At 42.4% G+C, this 16290-nt stretch overlaps 1 protein-coding gene across 2 annotated transcripts in view; it reads right to left on the bottom strand.

The window, feature by feature from the left end:
• Positions 1–16290, bottom strand: part of nlgn3a (neuroligin 3a) — a 158656-nt gene that overhangs the window by 108482 nt on the left and 33884 nt on the right. The window contains exons 2-4 of one of the 2 annotated variants that reach the window (XM_034093498.2): positions 14948–15636; positions 13836–13895; positions 4938–4997 (exon numbers count right to left, since the gene is read on the bottom strand). In XM_034093498.2, the coding sequence (XP_033949389.1) occupies positions 4938–4997; positions 13836–13895; positions 14948–15413 (586 nt within the window). In that variant the 5' untranslated portion in view covers positions 15414–15636. The remainder of the gene's footprint in view (positions 1–4937; positions 4998–13835; positions 13896–14947; positions 15637–16290) is intronic. The other variant, XM_034093499.2, reaches the window with a different exon arrangement.

Consider the following 16290-nt stretch of genomic DNA (forward strand, 5'->3'; position numbering starts at 1 on the left):
AGTCAGTCATATATCTGACGCTAAGTGGCCCCAGAACCGGCCTTGACACTCCAGAGTGGGACGGGACAAAGGCAAGTGGAGATAACTGTCGGTGGCATTCACTGTGTCAACACTTGGTGAAACATGGTGGCTGTCAGTGGCTATCAGTGAGGTTTGAGGTGGGAGGGGTGGGGGACGGTGACAATGTCCTGATGTGGCAGGGACATGACATGCACCCTACTGTAGTGCTCTTGTCATGCCAAGCTTCATGCTTCACTCACGACAAGTCCATTACTGGAAATGTTCACATTTGAGAAGCACATTTAGTTTAACTGTGGAGCTCCTTGCAAAACAGGCAGTGTAATTACAGTGAATTATACAGCAGTGTGTGCCGTTGTACTAGTCACTAAGAGTATTCTGAATGTCACCGAATGTCTGCTTAATATTCCCTTTATACTGGATCAAATGAGCTAGCTCTGTGTGTGACTAGGCCTTGGAGGGGAAAAGAGGCTGAAGTGAAAGAACACACAGTAATACGTTTTCAATTTTGGACTCCTCTGAGAAACTGGAAGGAAACCACGGAAGGAAAAAAAATAATTGCGGTTGCTATTCCAAGCCAGTGGACTTTCAGAACCTGCACATCATCAGGAGTGACGGGATGGGCAGGAAACGAGCGTGTCAGATTTCACCGTGTTCTCCACAACACTTGACATTTCTGAGAGGTATGACTTATGTATATAAAGAAAATCTAAACATGGCATATGAGAAGGAGAGTGTGTGCGCAGTTAAAGTAATAGGTGGAATGACCTTTGTGTGAAGGTGACTTCCTGCTCACTGGCTGGTGTGTGTGCGCGTTAAATATGATGTTGGCAACGGGGCAGACAGAGAGCAGTGAGTGCGGGGATGGAGAGAAAAGAGAGCAGAATAGACGCTGGAGGAGTCAAATAAAAGGCAAGCCTACAAGACTATTGGCAAAAGCTTCCTACAGCTGGCCTGGATCTAAATGGGAGGAGGAGGCTGTAGAGGTGCTGTCATCTCTAAGACTCACAGACAGCTGTTTACTCCTTGACTGAACCAAGACTTACTCTTTGGTCTCTGAGGGAAGGCTGTTGTCCTTGATGCAAGCCACAAAAGCTGGCATTACTGCACTCAAGGCGTTACAGATGTACAAACTCCTTCAGCCTCAGTGAGCAAATTCAAAGTCCATCTCCACTCTTCTTCCATTCTCCAGAATGTTCAAAAGCAGCCTGTTTTTACATGTTTTTGCCTTCCCAATTATTTCCTGCCACTCAAGAGCAAAGGACAAGTTGGGAAACATAGATGACAGCAACAGTGTGGTTCTCCGATGCTTTGAAATGGCTGGTCTGATGCCCTTGTGGATGAGCCATTAGCAGCAATGCTTATCTTGAGAAGAAGCTGAGCAGTATCATCCACATATCTCTGCATAAATGGGCTTCAAAGGGACATGATTCCTCAACCCTGCCACATCATAGAGAATAGGATAGTGGCAGAATGGAGAGATTGGAGTGTGAATTGCCCCCGCTGTCGATTCACCAGTCTTCAGCCTGCCTGAGCTGAGGGCTTTGCTGGATGGGGATCCAGTCAGGTCTGTGCAATGGAATTAATGGTAATACCCAGGCAGGTGGAGCTCAGCTCTGCTTCCTGGCACAGCAACCAAGGAGAGCTCCTCTGGGGGCGGGGGTATGTGTGTATGCTGTGTATTCGGAGCTTGCTTCTAGATCTTGGATGCAAGCATTGTTTATGTGTGCGAGTGTGTGCGCGTGTGCATGCATCACTGGTTTAATGGATGCTGGTGTACGTGTCTGAGTGTGTGCACGCTCATGCTGGGTGGAAGCCTTCCTCCTGATTAGAGCTGGAGTCTCAAAGTGCCAAGACTGAGAACACACACACAAACACACACCTATTCTTCATCAGTGGGAGAGGGCCGAGGCAGCAGTGGTGCGAGTGGGGGACGGCTGCTCTCTGCCGAACACTGGGCACAGTACCTCAGCACCACTGCCATGTTCCACCTGGGAGATGTAGCTCCTCCACAGCCTGTCTTCCTCTACTTACATGGCCACCTTTATCTAACAACAGCAGGTAGTTGATTGAAAGCTTGCACAGCTTTTTTACAGTGCAATAACAGCCTCTGTCAAATTGAGTCTTGATTGTGGGCCGATGTAAATCACAGCAACTTGGCCGGCACACTTGTGTTGCTGGAGGGAGTGTTGCGTAGAATTTGAATGCACGTTGGGGGTGCCAGGGGGCTGACTGCGGCTCAGACAGACAGGCGGACACACAAAAGGAACAGATAGAAAGTTGAAGGGAAAGATGGGCAGAAAGGATGCTGAGAGGGAGAGCCTGTGGGACAGCCAGGGGACCGAGAGAGATATAGAGTTTTAAAAAATGTCATTATATTACTCGCTATTTAATTTTGCCTATCTCCAGGTCTTAGTAGAATGTTTTTATCGCCGCTTTTTATTGTGAATTTATGCATCGCTGGTCCATTAAATATGTCACTTACTTTTAAGAAACCCTTTATTGTTCCAATAAAACGTATTTGAATTTAAAAGCGTGTCTGGAGGGTTATAACAGGAGGGTGGCTCAAATATGGTGGAGAGAGGGATGGAGGGAATAAGCCCAGGAGAGACAGACTGCCAACTGAGACAGCATGGTAATGTTGGGATGAACAGACTGAGAGATGGAGGGGGTTAGACACAGAAAACAGACAAGACGGCAGCTCACTGGACTGAATGAGAATATGTGGATAAGAGATGCATCAGCTGAAGAGTGAGAGAGTGGGAGTTCTGCTTGTGCTTTGATTCTACTTGGCTTTTAACTTGAATACAAATGTTTGATTTTCATTCGTAATGTGTGCAGCACCATTTACTGTGGTCAATGAGACTGCTATCACTCGCTATGACAGTACAGCCAACTGTGAGAGCAGTAGTATGTAAGACTAGAAGGACTTTGTAGTGTGTGCAATGCACTCGGCCAAGCTTCAGCGTTAAGTATTTTTCTCACAGAGGTAACAGTGCTCTTTGGGGACAGTTACAGAGGGCTGTCACTAAATGCTAGAATCATGTTATTGGCCATGACACTTCGAAACAAAGACCTTCAGCAGAACAATGAAAATCTTCTGGATCATGTTTAGGGATTGATGGCCAACTCTGTCACACATGCATTAGTTACAGTGCTGTGGCAGAGATTCTGCTGGGACCGTATTGTGCTTCTACGGTGATGCTCTGTAAATAGCATTAGTCACACTCAGTGAAGAATAGACTTGTCACATTTTCAGTAAGACTAGTCTTGCACAACAGCTTGGAGTCCAAGCCTCTGTGAGCGCATGCAAAGACTTGCCAGACAAAGGGATCGACACTTGTCAGCAATTTTAAACGGACTTAGGGCTACATACACTGACGCATGTGGGCTTGCTCGAAGGAACACAAACAATTCACATGCACGCTTATATACATACAGTCAAGCTGAAAACTGAAGGCAATTTGGCTTCAGTTGCAACAGCTCACCCTGGGCTTGAATGAAGAAACACCTGTGTGTCAAAGTGGTGCCATGGCAACGCTTCCTGTTCAGTGATCAAGGCCAGCGTCAGCTTTCGTTCTGAAAGAAGAGCCAAGAGGCAGAGAGGAAGGAGTTTCACTACAAAACCCGTAAACATCTGGGAGGAAGCCGGAACCCCACAGGATGAAATATCCAATGCACGACCCACAGCGAGGCCGACATGAATTAAGCCAATGTACAACCCATATAAGTGAGGGGATATGCCAACTTGCTGTGACATCTCAGCTTCCCTGCCAAGTAACGAGTCCATATGCCCCAAACAGGCGGTAAGGTCGCAAGCAGCTTTTCTCCAGACGTACAATCTTGCACACCAAATACCTGTATACACATAATGTGCAAAAATCCCATCTGTCCATACCGAACAGTATAAATTCAGGGCTTTACCTTGATACCCGACATCAGGCTTGCATCACCTGCTCTACTGTGGCAAAGGAATACAAGGGCGGGGCGATATCAAGGGTTTGATTTAGATTCAGAGACTTAAGCCGTTTCTGTTGCAGCACAAGAATCGTCTCTCATTCTAATCTCGGCAAAGATCCACCCTGAGCCGGGAATATCCCAAGATAAATATGGAAAGTGAACAATGCGATTGCTGAGCAGCAACTTCCCATTTTCTACACCTCTCGCCTCTAATCCTCTCCGGCAGCACTCCTGAACTGCCGCTCCTCATCTAAATCTGCTGGTAGACCCAGAGAACAGTCTGATATTATACTGCTGCTTCACTTTCCCTCTGCCATTATCACCAGAAACACAGCGGCTGGCCACACCTTGCCTCTGCCTCTGCCCTTGTAATAACAGTTGCTCCAGTCACTGTGAGATATTCAAATACAACCCGGGCTTGGTTATCTAGACAGCTACTACAACCGATCTGACTCTGAAGCCAAACACTACTCATCGGCTGGATGTTGACACACACACACACACACACACACACACACACACACACACACACACACACACCACACACCACACACACGCGCACACACACACGCGCCACACACACACACACGCGCACAAACACACACACAAAACAACACACACACACACACACACACACGCGCACACACACACACGCGCACACACACACACACACACACACACACACACACACACACACACACACACACACACACACACACACACACACACACACACACACACCACACACACACACACACACACACACCAACACACACACACACACACACACACAGTTGATTACATACAACATTGTTCTAAAGATTGTAATGGGACAGGGGGTGCTTAATGGTTGCAATTGCAAGTAGAAAAACAAAGATAAATCAAACAAAAAAACATGAATGAAGACGATGACATTGTTTTAATAATCATGCACCATCTTTGTTCACCATGGAAAATACCTTCATCTTCATCACCGTCGTTATCCGATAAATCCTCGCCCTGTTTTTTTGCATGGACCCCTGTTATTGAAGCAGGGAGAGACATAGAGAGGCACAGGGACATTCAAAATAGCATGTTTGGCAACACACAGATGGAAAAAGAGGCAATCTAATTAAAAGCAGTAATTGAGACCTTTGTGATGAATAAGAATGTTGATTCAAAAACATAATTCCCAGCACAAAAAGGCAATGGCATTTCTTGTTATGCTCAAGTACAATAAGACAAAAAATGACATTTTAATAGTATAGACATTTGAAAAGACTACACTGGGTACACAAGAATCAAAACAACCCTTGCAAAATGTAACGTAAACAAAAAACACTTTTATAAGAGCATATTTGGAGCAGAGTCATACACCATTGGCATTTCGAGTACAACATGTTTAGATTGATCAGACATAAAGCCCTGAATTATTTTGTGTATCAAAACCCTTAGCTTAAGAGACTGCTGTACAAATGAACAGCTACAACATTCAACTCGAGGGGTTGTAATTGCATTTTTTAAACGGCTTTTTGAACAGGGTTTTAGTGACTTTATATTCCCTCCGGTAACCAACGTCAATTTCTAACTTGGACATTGAGTTTAAGAGACCATACAAATGCTAATACAATTATATTAAAAATAAATGTGGTTACTGGCAAGTTCAAGAATAATAAAACAAAATCTGTTAAAAGAACCACGTTTTTTAACTTCAAGCAAAAGCATGTTCAATAAATCAGAAGATTGCGTGTATTATGTATACTCAGTGATGTGTGCAGCTACTTGTCTCTTTGCCTTGCACAGTAGGCAGTATGCTGTTGTCCTTGTGCTACATGTTAGTATGGAAATCTAGCCCTCTAGTGGACGAACCTTATCTTGACCTACTACTTAGTTGTATTATAGCCTGGTTTGTGTGATATCCATGTATAATCACTTTTTAAAGCCTACACCAGCAGAGCCTGTTGATACCAATGCTGCTTATGGAGTAGGCCAATCTTAACATTCCATCAAATCAACAATCCATCCTTTTCTGACATGAATTAAAACAAAAACAATTGTATTTCAATGTTTTAATTTTGGTGGTACCCTGACCTTTTATGTAGCAACACAGTCAGATCGGATTTTCCTCCCGAGCCATGCTTGACACAGTTAATCCTAATGTTTCAGTGACCTTGGACTGTTCTTCTGGTGCAATCACTAGGCCTCTATGAATACAAGTTAATATCAAAATGAAATGGCCTGACTGTCATGGAACTTTCTTAAAGCATTCATGATTCTTAGCGTTTCCCAGAGTGTTGAAAAAAACACCTTATCTAACATCATGTGTCTTTTCTTTTACGTCATCTACTGCGTGCATTGATCATGAGATCAAGATACATCCAGCTGCTTCCATGGATAAATCCTTTCCTAGGGGATAACCATGGTCTATGTACACTTCACTCTTTCTCTACCCTTAGGCTTGATTATAAACCTTATTCTTCAAGACAACTAATAGCCTGTGTATCATTGCATGTGCTGTGAGTATTCATGAAGGGATTTCTTTTATTTATTTTTATTTTTTCTGGATTGCGAGTCACATGAAGTCCTCTCCAAAGGATCTTAATGACAACCGCTACATTTAATATTTCCCTAAAAGTCTCTAAGAGTCTTCATGTTGGCAAGCCAGTCAGTTGGGTGGAGTAGGATGCGATAAAACCCTCTTGGGCATAGGCTCTAGTTAAATAGCTTTTATTTGAATGAATGCACCGGCGTGTTTGAACACCTCATCCATTGTTAATTGATAGATGCAATATATTGCATAATGTAACAGGCTGAGTGTCGTGACATTTACCGAGTACATTCAAGCTCTTAAAGTGCAGAAGCCCTTTTAAATTTGTTGATTCCACAGTCAGTGCATTGACCTTGTTCAGTCTTAACAATTGTGCAGTGATGAATAATGCAATCTCTATGGGCTGCTATATCAGCTTTAGACAAGCAAACCACCATATGATTAAGGCAACTTATTGATGTTGCATCAGCAAGTTGTTTGACGGTTGGGATTTAATTAAGCCATAAGAGAGGGTAAAGTGAATGGCTTGCCAGGTGTGGCAGGCAACTTTCTCCTCAGTCATTTACTAATGTAATCAAAATGTATAATCTATTAACAACATACAATCTAAAATACTTAGTTTGCATTTGTTCCCTTGAATTAATGGCGAGAAAAGGTAGAAATCCATCACATGGATTGAAGACAAATTGGTCCTTGCACATTAAGTTCAATACTTCGATTAAAAAGCAACTTTGGTTAAAATAGCTTAAAGTGAGTGGTTTCAGATACAGGACTGGATTTTAAAATTCTGGATTGTTTAATCTCTTGGTGCAACAATCCCCCAGCAGAAATCTAGCTTTCACATTACAAAGTCATCTAATGTTGGTTTGTTGTATTTGAATGTTGCAGCAAAAATTGAGGTCATTTTTCAATCCCAACATATGAAGCCCTCTGCTTAGGGATCTCATTGAAGTGAAGGAGACTGCATTGTTCTAGAAAGTGCCGATGTCTTGAAATGCCACTGAACAGTTTACGACAGCACCAGGTCAGTCAGATGCACCATCCTTGCGTTATGAAGTGACTGCCATTAAGCTATCAGATGCCAAGCCTCTCTCATATGGGCTTCAAAAACGTTTTAGCCAAATAACAGTCAGCAGCCCGGCAAATAAACATGCTTCACCTGCTGAAACAGCCGTTTGTATGGCTTGTTAGCGATTAAGGTTATTGTAGTGCAGTTGAGATGGTAAAACAGTGATGCTATTGAGTGATCGCGCTTCAGACAGGCAAAGATTAGATGGCAGGTGTCGACAGGGAAGCTCTGTCACTTTGAATCTTGTTCTCTGTGAAAACTGTGTGTGGTCAGAACGCTGGATCTATAACAGGCGCTTCAAACATGCGACATCCTCAGTGACTCAGCATGTGAGCCTATATTTGACCTTGAATCTGATAAAGCGATGCCACAGCGAAAGAGTGACACGTTTAAATTAAACGACAATGGATTGATGAGTTTCTTTGCGTAGCCGGCCTCCAGGAGTCAACATTTGCATCTTTTGTAAAACAGGTTGCATCTACAATAACAGCTTTTATATCACGTATTCTTGACAAGCAAAATAGAAACCTGTCGCATTTCTCAAATCATGTTTAAAAGGAAAACAAACCTTTGATGTGCTGAGTTTGTTACATAAATGCTGCATAAAATGTACCTAATTCAGGCAGGTGTGGAATTGGCAAACAAAAGATAGTATGCTATTAGGGCTGCTCGATGATGGCAAAAATCATAATCTCGATTATTGGGTCAAAATTGATATCACGATTATTAAAAACGATATCCATGTACTTTGAAAAACATCAATTTTCTTGGAGAAAAAAATGTGAACATATGTTTTTAAACAGTTGATTACCCTGAACTTTAAGTTTTAATGTCAACAAAAAAAGTAATAAATAAAAAAAGTATATAATAATAAGCGTTTTATTTTTATTACGTTGTTTTCGTAATCGTTGCAAGCCATAATCGTAATTGAGATTAAAATACGATTAATTGAGCAGCCCTATATGCTAGTTGATTGTATTTTTAATGAATAACCCCAGCATGTTCACGCACACACAGAAATAGACTGCTTCAGGCTCGAGAGACTGTCTTCACTGAGCACCAAATTCACTCAATACATCGCAGAAGGGCTGAATGTTAACTGCCTTTCCTTTGCTGGGAAAAGGTTTGGCTGACAATAGATGGGCCTTAGAGTTAAATATCAGAAAGGTCAGAATGTGGAAAGGGACTTAGTGAAATGTGAAATGTTGGCAGCCTTGACAATTTGGAGCATTTATATTCAGTCTCTATATCCTCAGGTGGCCATTTTTCTCTTTCAGAGGGCCCGGATCACTCTCTCCTCCTGTCTTCCTGCTCTGTCACTCTCTTTCCGTCTGTCTCTCTCCAGCTCTCTCAGTCATTCTCCCCGTGTAGAGGTTAAGGAACAGCTTGGGAGGGACACATAAGAGAGAATGATGGAGAATGTAGCTAAAAGGTTAAGGAGGCTGTAATCCTGCAGTAAAGGACAGCCAAAACTCACACTGTGGCTTCAGCTGTTCCCAAAATAAAAAAACAAACAAATAAAAGGCAGCCAAGTTTGTCTTTCTGCCTGTCCAAAGCTCCATAATGGAAAGAGACATGTTTAACACAGACCGCAGGCTTCTGAGTATGGTGGCAGCCTAACACACTGGGGTCTCTTACCTCGGCAGCGGATCCTTAATGAACCATTTGTTCTCCTTATTAGGAAAAAAAGACTATGCTGCACAAATATCTTAGAAAAACTATCAAGACTCACCAGGCTTCAGGCTTCTTAATCTTCTGTAAGACACAGCAGTCAGTAAAGTAACTGCTGCACCACAGTTGAATATGCATAATTACTGATTTCAGATTCATTCAAAGCCTTTGAAAGCCAGAACAATGCAGGTATTTAGCCTTTAACACATTGGAGGCACCAAGAAATGTGTCAAAACATCCCCAAAGGCAGTAAAGAAGAGAACTGTTAGCATTCAAACCTGATTTGTGCTGCATCTTTACAAAGGAAGGAAATGCACTGAAAACATGTGGTGAATGATTACATCCAGTTAAAGGAGACATTCAAGTTCAAGAGCAGACGTCTAATAAAGCTAATAAAGATACCGGAAGTACAACATCAATTGTGTTTTCTCCTTTCACGCAGCTTCCCCAGGCTGTGTCCTCAATCCCTCTTTGTTTTGGGATAAACAACGAACAGAACAGAGATATTGAGCCCTGGGTTGACCGTGGAAGCTGGACAGCTCAGCAGCAGAAGGCTTCTGAATAGGCACTTCCTGATTAGGTCGCGTCTTGCATCTCAAGTCAGTGTGTGACTGTATCTGCTATTGGCTGGGTAGCTACACTCACTGGGGTCACACACTGTGCCATATAGATGGTCACAGAAGATTATGGAAGTGATTTTCTGTCAAACAAAAGCGGACATCTGATCTGTTTTTCAAATAGCAAAAGCCAATATTTGTTCTTTTCTTCTTGGAAAGTTTTTGTGCGTTTTTGTGCGTTCTTGGCGTACAGATTTTCTCGGCAGCACCCCCTTCTTCCCGAGGCAGGGGTGAGTTGGCCAACGAAACGGGATTACCATGGTGTGTAACCGAGTTCCATGGCCTATAGACGCTCCTTTTCCAGCTGTCATAGCGCTCTAGCATCTGGAGGTCATCCTGGTAAGAGGAAAAAATGGTCTTGTGTTTCTGTTCGGGTACTTAATCTACAGGTTTGGCAACTGATAGGGCTGCTCAGAACTGGCACTGGTTCTATAACACATGGCAGCCTGCTGCCTGTGAGGGCTGCATAAGAATGATAGTTAAGTGGTCCAAATCAAGCCAAAGCGTACAACAGATTCCACCGCACTTATCTCAAATAGATTCATGATGAGGCATGAATTTAGGAGTCAGGACGGTTGATCTCAGATATATCTCAGAACTGTGATATACAGCGAGAGCAGTGTGAAAGGACCCTAAGGACATTATTTACAAGCGGGATGTTGTAAAACCCCGTAGAAAAGAATGCTCGTATCGTATAACAGGCAGCATGCAGCACAGTGAGTGCTTCTTATAACCTGCAAAACGCCTCAATGAGGATCTCATCAGAAGGATGTGAATTTATAGATCTCTTTTTACAGTTTGACTATCAGTTGTACAATGTACACCTCTTTTAAAGAAGCACTTGACCTCATAAGGCTTTGTCCTCACAAAATGGACCCATCTCGAGCCAATCTAGCACTCTGAGGCTGAATAGTGCTTAGCTGTGTCCCAGCACATCATTACCCCTCTCTTCACTCCATTCACTCCGACCGAGAGAAGAGGAAATGACTGAGTGATATAAACAAGGCTTACACGTCTGCTGCTATGTGCCCTGTGTGCACACTATAAGGCGACTTCAGAGAGAGCAGTGGGCTGCGATGCTGATCTTGCAAATGAGACTACCTGCTCAGACATCTTGGACACGCAGTGCTGCGCTAGTCTAAAGAATGGACAGCCATTCTCTAAATTGCCTTTTAGTTGGTGTAAACATCAATTTGTTCCTGAACAAAGACCAGTGGGCTGTTGATTTTGCACAGCCAAAATTAGCTGCACAACAATCCAAGCTCTGAACAAACGATACTGAATATAGGAACATCTACTATAGAGCCTTCCATTATTTTTTAATGAGTCTCTGATTATTTGTCAGGGCACGACTGTGCAGTTTAAGGGCTTTCCTCCTGTTTAATGAAGGAATATGAGCTACATATTTGATAACAGCACAATAAGTGGTTTCCCTGCACAATACCCAGTAGGATGCTAATAGCACAGGATCTGAAAAGCAGACTTCCTTAATAACTCTCAAACTCTTGTAAAACAAGATTGTGTTCAAGTGTATTCGTACAACCATTCCTCTAATTCATTAAAGGGTGATCTAGATGTACACAAGCTCCAGACTGTTCAATGGTAACATGCTAGCCTCCTGTCTTGTATGTAACAGGTGGACGAAGTGATAATGGCATCACCAATGGGTTTTTGGTTTACGGTTTTAAAGCTTTAGGTTAAAATAAACTGCAACGAAAATCTCAAAATAAACTTAAATAAACTAAATACAGACTGAAATAATGTAATGATTAATGATTATAGATGACAAGGTATCCACGCCCTAAACGATGTTTCTCTAAATAGAAACATGCAAAGAAAAAAAAAACGTTAGACTAGATACTTAGATAACAAACTCATCACAAAAATGTGTACGGAGACAATAAGTAAACTATAAATAATTCATTTTCTTACAGATTTCTACACAATGTTCTATCTATCAACTTCTTTTAGACTCCTGGATAATAGAGAGAATGCAGGTTTAAGATACTTCTTTATTGGCTTCTCTTTTTAGACCCGGAGGTTGTTGCTTGCATAAAATAATCACTATTGCTACAAAGGTGCTTCACGCTAGGTAAGATTGCCATTTCCTCCGCTACAGTCACAACTGCATACTGTTGCTTGGCAACAATCACACAACCATTTAATCAGAAGTCAAATATCATACTTCTTTGTGTAAGTTAATCACTCTCTCCTCCAGAGGAACCACATTCATAGAGATACAGATTGTAAAATTGGTAGTGAAGGTGTTATTAGTACTGAATATGCACGGTGTGTATGACTCTACTCCATTAAACAGGTCTCTATTGAAAGCATCGCAAAACTTTAAATATACTTTTAAATATATACCCATTTTATTAATACCAATTTTATGGAAGATATCTAACTGTTGAAATGGCACTAATTAACAATATGTAATGGGGGGAGTGATGATGAACCATTAAAGTGTTTCCCAATTCCCTTTAAATTTGTCAAACATGACTTTAACTTCCTCGTTGGAAACATTTAACAAAAACAAGAAAGTATGCTTCAGAGCTTGCTTGCTTGCTACATTGCCTAGAAAGGATAAATGATGCTTCATTTGCACCGCTAATTCAACATAAGCCAAGATTAGTAGAAAGCAGTTTAAAAAGCGGTGCAATTGAAATAAAGAGAGTTTCCAGCCAGACTGACAATTACAACCTTTGTGTTTGTGCATTAAGAACGATGCAGTAATCATTTTTCTGCACAATAATGTGTCACAAAACCAACATATGAAACTTATGATAAACCATTTTCTCATTACCAGACATGGGGAAGATAATTGAAAAATTCCACGTGGAAGGGGAATATTAAAGAGATATTTCTGTGTATATTCCACAACTGGGACTAATTCAGAAGCAGAAGTGCCTGGAGGGCCAGTCTGTCTCTAACTAAATTGGTTTACCAAAGCAGAATGTATGAGAGCACCGAGTCAGACCAATAGCTGCTTCCTGCCTCCATGGAAATCAACAGCCGAGGTCTCAGCTGAAACGGAATCTTTGCTGTGGAGCGAGGTATGCTCAGGGTCACAGTCTTCAGGCAACTTGTAAGGTCTCCTAGTGCCTTCAGGCAGGCTTAGAGATTGATCCCTCTGTTGTTATCAACAGAGACTTTAGCTGTAGCTAATGAAATTGGGCTGTGTCTCTCCATGACTGTGTGTTTTAGTATTTGCCACATGGATGGATGAAAGCTGTCATGCCAATAAAATACCCCACCAACCCCCTATTAGAACAATTGTGAATCATAAATGTAAGACAGAGGTGGCCCTCCAGATTTGAGTGGAAATGTAATCAACGGCTGAGGCTCTGACGCTTTCAGGTGTCATGTTTGATAAATACTTCCAATAAGCTGGTGTCCTTAAGTGCTGTCAGAGCAGTCTGAAACATTACTTAAGTTCTTTGCATACCAAGTCGAGTTTTATCTTGTAGTATTTCAAAGCGGCACTCATGCTTCTGATTTAATCAACCGTTGGATTTAAACAGTATACCACTCTGAACATGAAAAGCCATACAATCATGTAAAATAAATAAAATACATCTTAGACATCATGATCTACTGCTTGACAAAGCGTCATTATTTATTTAGGGACTGGCATGTTCATTGCCTCACACACTCTTGTAGTAAAACCACAATTCAGCATACACACACACACACACACACACACGCACACACACACACACACACACACACACACACACACACACACACACACACACACACGCGCTCACGCACGCACACGCACGCATCTCTTACACTCATGTCAAGGTTGATCTGAGTCACGAGTCCCACGTTCATCTCAATTTGCACTTTGATTTGGGAGTTGATAGGTGGTGATATTGGCAGCTTTGGAAGGATGCACCCATCACTCCTCCCTTTTTCACTGTTTCAATTCCTTTCTTTCGTTCCGTGTTGGCTTTTTTTTTTTTTTACATACCTCCTTTTCTACACATTTTCTTGTTGGGTTTCCTGGCACATTCCTTGGATATTCTTTTGACTGTAAAATGAATGGAAAAACTACAAAATAACAGAGAACTCTGGAAAAGATTGCATGTGACATGCAACAGCTCAGACTGAGTCAGACCCCCCACCTTCACCCTCTTCCCTCCCCCATCCCAGTCATCATTAACAACAAGAACAACAGAGGACCTGTTGAGAAAGTAACTGGGGTGTTGCTGCAGAAATATTCCAAAATGGTAGAATGAATTTGCTGCATCCTGGGACACAGGAAGCCCATATTCACATGCACTTCTATTTAAGACCCATTACAGCCACACAGCAGGCAGAGGGGCTAGATTTCCAACGTTTTGCGGTTTGCATTGTAATCTGATAAGTGAAAGTGTTAGATATTCCACATTTGATTCTCAGAGCACATAACATTTCAAGCCCATTTTCTTCCTGTGTGTGTCTCCTTAAAGTGGCAAAATAATGGGGGCCATTAAAAAGAGTCAATATCTAGAAATCTTAGTCAAGGTGGAGCCCAATCTATGTTTGCCTTTTGCACAAAACCTGGTTTGAGCTTTGTGCAAGGACAAACTGGATAAAGCAAGGAGAGTAAAGGGTCTTACATAGGTCAGGCTGATGCCACAGGCCTCTCGTGTACCAGACAGAATATTTCACCAACCCTACAGTAGTAGATCATTCACTTATGAGGCAGGCTACAAATTACTAATGGCTAAGATCCCCAGAACAGTCAAGACAGTGAAGGTAGGAAGGTGCACCAAGTATTTCCAATCTGTTCCTTGTATGATTAGATTTCTTTCTTTTTTTTTTTTTATTCAGTCATATTAATAAGTCATTAAGTCATCAAAAGAGGAACCTCTAACAGTGGCATGGAAGGGGAGAGTTGATGAAAAGACTAAATGAAAGACCAAGTCAAGATGGGAGGTTGAGATGATGGACACGGACACGGCATGCGCCAGACAACAGGTCATGCTCAGCGCAAAACACAGAGGTGACACAAAATTAAAGAAGAAAGACAGAGCGAGAAGGAGGCAGAGACAGAAGAGTAGGAGGAAACGTTGGGCCCTGTTTACTCCACGCACTCACCATCCTCAGTTGGAACATAGATGTTGAGATAAAGACAATCTTCGTGTTGATCCTGTATGTAAGTCGTGACTATATCCAGGTTGAAGGTGAACCATACAGGCATCATGATCTCTGGCACAGCGTTGTGAATATTTTGTGGGCAGACTGGAGCAAAGTGAGTGGCGTTCTTGATCCCTGACCAGGAGGAAGGGGGCTCCGGGGGCATGAAGCGCTTTTCTCCCACTGGGGACGCGGCGTATGGGACCCCCAGATACTGGTCCACGGGCCCCAGAATCTCACTGGGCAGGGGCACCCTTACCCCTCTGAGTTTCCCATACTGCGTGTTTACAGTTGGGTGGTAGTTCTGACCTCTCACGGCCACAAAACACCAACAAAAGCTCAACACCCACAAGGACACATTGGTGCAACTGTGGGCACTGTGCCAGTTCTGCGAGGGGAGACGACTTCTCCTTGGAGAGAACCACATGGTCCTTGTGAGCGAGTGCAACTGCAAGTGACCAACATACAAGCCGGGGCACCCCCCTGAGCGAAAAAAAACGTCCCGCTCAGCCCTGCAGTCCAGCCACCTGAGGGACAGTCATCAGCTGCGATACTGGAGCCCGCCGACTTACAGACGAGGAGAAACGGTCACAAATGCCTCTCCGCACGGATGTCCTCATTCACCGTTCTCTTCTATCTTCTATCCTGTGCTGCAAGAGAAGAGGACAAGACAATTAATGACATCTCCCTGACAGCCCACCGGTTCAATCTCATTTTATTCACTCATTTTGATTGACTTGTGGAGTCCCTTTCTGGCATGACATAAAACAGCTCACATAAACATGACAGAGCTCTTTCTGTTATCATCAATCTACAAATTCAAGAACCTGCCTTTAGCTTGATATTGCAATTAACTGCTGGGCAACTTCTCAAAATGTGCGTAATAATTCCACTAGGACAAGTAAAATGTGAAAGGCATCAACGATCAGTGGGTAATTATTCTTTACTTCAAAGGCCAAAATGTACGGATAGATGGACACTTTTTCTTTACATCTGGCTTAAAACAAATGTCAGATGTCCGTAAGAACACTAAAAGAGGATTTGATTGATGTTATCATTCTTACTGTTTATGCTAAGCTTTAAAATACCATCTCTCACATAATAAAGTTTATGTGAAGCTGATATGAGGCTTCTGCAGTCGGAGTCAAATCAAGTGGGTATCATCCAGAGTTACATCCTTTTGAGTTTAACTTTTACCAAACAGTGTTCCTCTGTTTAGATGCAGTACAATATGTAATAGTAAAAAAAAAAGAGAGATTTTGCAACCAAATAAAACTAAGTGGTGAGATATTTTAAAGGCCTGT

This window comes from Pseudochaenichthys georgianus, chromosome 10, assembly GCF_902827115.2.
Source record: "Pseudochaenichthys georgianus chromosome 10, fPseGeo1.2, whole genome shotgun sequence".
In the NCBI taxonomy this organism is placed as follows: domain Eukaryota; kingdom Metazoa; phylum Chordata; class Actinopteri; order Perciformes; family Channichthyidae; genus Pseudochaenichthys; species Pseudochaenichthys georgianus.